General features: G+C 42.4%; 1 protein-coding gene and 1 long non-coding RNA gene across 2 annotated transcripts in view; one reads left to right on the top strand and one right to left on the bottom strand.

Moving 5' to 3' along the window:
* The window catches only part of HLF (HLF, PAR bZIP transcription factor), a gene marked incomplete at its 5' end in the record, with an annotated part of 45,887 nt that overhangs the window by 1,019 nt on the left and 42,188 nt on the right, over positions 1–2,680 (top strand). The window contains one exon of the mRNA XM_019515150.1: positions 765–1,100. Within this exon, the coding sequence (XP_019370695.1) occupies positions 765–1,100 (336 nt within the window). The remainder of the gene's footprint in view (positions 1–764; positions 1,101–2,680) is intronic.
* The window catches only part of LOC109297458, an 11,884-nt gene continuing 10,310 nt past the window's right edge, over positions 1,107–2,680 (bottom strand). The window contains exon 3 of the long non-coding RNA XR_002097317.1: positions 1,107–1,789. This is a non-coding gene — a long non-coding RNA (uncharacterized LOC109297458). The remainder of the gene's footprint in view (positions 1,790–2,680) is intronic.

Genomic DNA, 2,680 nt, shown 5'->3' with positions numbered 1-2,680 from the left:
TTTTTTTAAAAAAAAAAAAAAAAAAAGGATGTTGTTAAGGTGACTCCTTACTTTGTAACAAAGTGCAGGGCATTTCCTTAAAACAGTAAATAGGACATTGTTAAATGAGTGCTTTCTTCATATTTTGTTACGAGCACTTGTATTTTTTTTCTGGCTGTCCCCTGAGCATACGTATTTCCAGCCTATTTTGTCATTATTTTAAGCAAGCAGTTTCCAAAAGTGGAGTTTTAATTATGCAGATGATGCCCTGCATTGTATTTGCATGTTACAAGACCAGTTCCTGTAGCCTTAAAAGAAGCAAAGAGGGCATCAAATTCAATAGCTACTTTTGTTTGCTTGAGGACTGAAGGATTGGGTCCTTTGACTTGGGTATTTTGGGGGTTTTTTAAGGGGGAATTGTTGCTTTTGGAAACACAATAAAATATCTGGCAACATGTCCTCTGTAAGTTACTTTTTGCTACTCATAGAGGAACTCTTAAGAAATCTGTGAGCTGTGTCAGAGGGGACGTTTGAAGGCACATATGCCAGCGTGTTCTTCACTTAAAAATAGGGTGAAATCATGAAAATGCGGCTAGATCCAGCAAGGTGAAAATTTTGGCCTGATCCTAAAATATACACAGCAAAGGAATTGTTTATGCGAGGAGATATTAGTCTTTGCAAGAGGGGAAATGTATCTTCCTGAATATCATAATAATGGTAATGATTCATTGCTTTGCTCTTCCATCGTTACTGTATGGTTGTGTTTTGTCATTGTGTTTTTTAAGCATTTGGCAAAGAAAAAGACAAAGAGAAGAAGTTGGATGATGACAGCACCGGTACTACAGTTCCCCAGTCAGCTTTCTTGGGTCCAACATTATGGGACAAGACACTGCCATATGATGGAGATACTTTCCAGTTGGAATACATGGACCTGGAAGAATTTCTTTCAGAAAATGGTATTCCACCCAGCCCGTCCCAGCATGACCATAGCCCGCACCAGCCAGGTCTCCAGCAAGCTACCTCAGCAACCCCCTCCGTCATGGACCTCAGCAGCAGGGCATCTACATCTGTCCATCCGGGCATGGTGTCTCAGAACTGCATGCAGAGCCCAGTCAGACCAGGTAAATCGACCGTAAAACCCCCCTAAGGTTTTTTAAAAATAAACATTATTTCTCACTGCATGGCTGACACGAGCAGCAGAGAGAAGTCCAGCGTGAATCGAGTCTTTGCCAGGGCCAGGAGCAAAAAACAAAAAAAGAAAATCTGGAGAAATCCTAACCAGCTCTGCAGGGATTTTTGTTTCAGTTGTGTCAAGAATCCGTGGGAATTCCATGGAAACTTGCCTGTCGTCTTTTCCCCCACTGGCAATGTAGCTATTAACGAGCTAAAAATACAAACCAAAGTAAAAATAGTAATACACAGATGCCACAGTGTCAATTGAACAGGGGAAAGGGAGAGGGACCAGGATGGAGACGTTTGCTAGTATGCTCACCAGGACATGGTTTGGTAAGAGAAGAGCCTGGTCCGGGCCCAGCTCTTTTGGTGGTAAAAGTAGGGTGGGAGGCTTCTTCTCTCTGAAATAGGCCCTATCAGCGTAAGCCCTGCATTCCTGTGTTGACCTAAGCAAAAAGGTAGACCAAATTAGAAACTGGAGCCACAATAGTTAAAGATCAGACGTGGAATAAAACAAAGCTACGGGCCAGATTATGATCTCGGTTATATTAGCATAAATGGAGAGGAACTCTGACTTCAGCTGTCGATGCCAGATTTCTATCTGTGCTAAACCATAGGGAAAGAAGACATCGTGGGGCTTGATTCAATGAGAGCCTTTCATTCAGTGTGATGGACTTTAAACCATACCCTTAGATAACCCAGTATAAATCCAGAGTAACCCTGCTGGATTTGCATCAGTGTGGAAGAGATCAGCATCAGATGCAAAATGCCAGCATAGAAGTTTCTGGGGCAAATGGAGCAATGTGAGCTTCCACAGCTTTGCGATAAAGCGCTTGTTCGTGTTTCAGATTGATTTGGACCCTGACCTCAGCCGGTGTTTGCTAGAGCTGAGTGTGTTGGGAGCAGGAGACCACTCCTCTCCTCTCTGCTTGACCGCTTGGCCGGGAGAGCAAGCAGTGCGAGTGTCAGAACCAGCGGAGAGGAGCTGAGAATAAAGGCATGAATGAGAAATGGCAAAGGGAAGTTAATGTACCAAACAAAAAAAAATCTCATGCATAATTCAATTCTCATTAAAAAAAAAAAAAACAACCCCTGGCAAGAATCTTTTTGGGCCAAGAGAGAAAGCATGTGCAGAAATGCTGCGACTTCCATTTACTTCCTTCATGCTGAGTGGCTTTTGTCAGTTTAAGAACCTCTCGCTTATCAGTGATTGATACTGTTTTCCAAAGTGAAATTATATGTAGAGTGGGGAATAGGAAAAGCAGGGCTGATTTTTATTTATTTTTTTTTTGGTTGTCCCTCCCAAGTCCCTTTGAACTACCTGCATGTACATATACCCGGCACATTCTCTTTGTCCCCATATCGACACACACGCTTAAAAGCAGCTAATCCCTCACCAGTCCTCTTTCAGAAGGCCCTGGAGCTGAGCCAGCCTTTTAATGATCATCTGTCAGAATTTATTTGTAACCTATGGTGCAGGTCAACTTTCTGCATGACTTTTTCTTTTTCTTTTTTTTTTTTTTTTTGC

This window comes from Gavialis gangeticus, unplaced genomic scaffold, assembly GCF_001723915.1.
Source record: "Gavialis gangeticus isolate Ggan-Ray unplaced genomic scaffold, GavGan_comp1, whole genome shotgun sequence".
Taxonomy (NCBI): Eukaryota; Metazoa; Chordata; order Crocodylia; family Gavialidae; genus Gavialis; species Gavialis gangeticus.
This window is presented reverse-complemented; position numbering and strand designations above follow the sequence as displayed.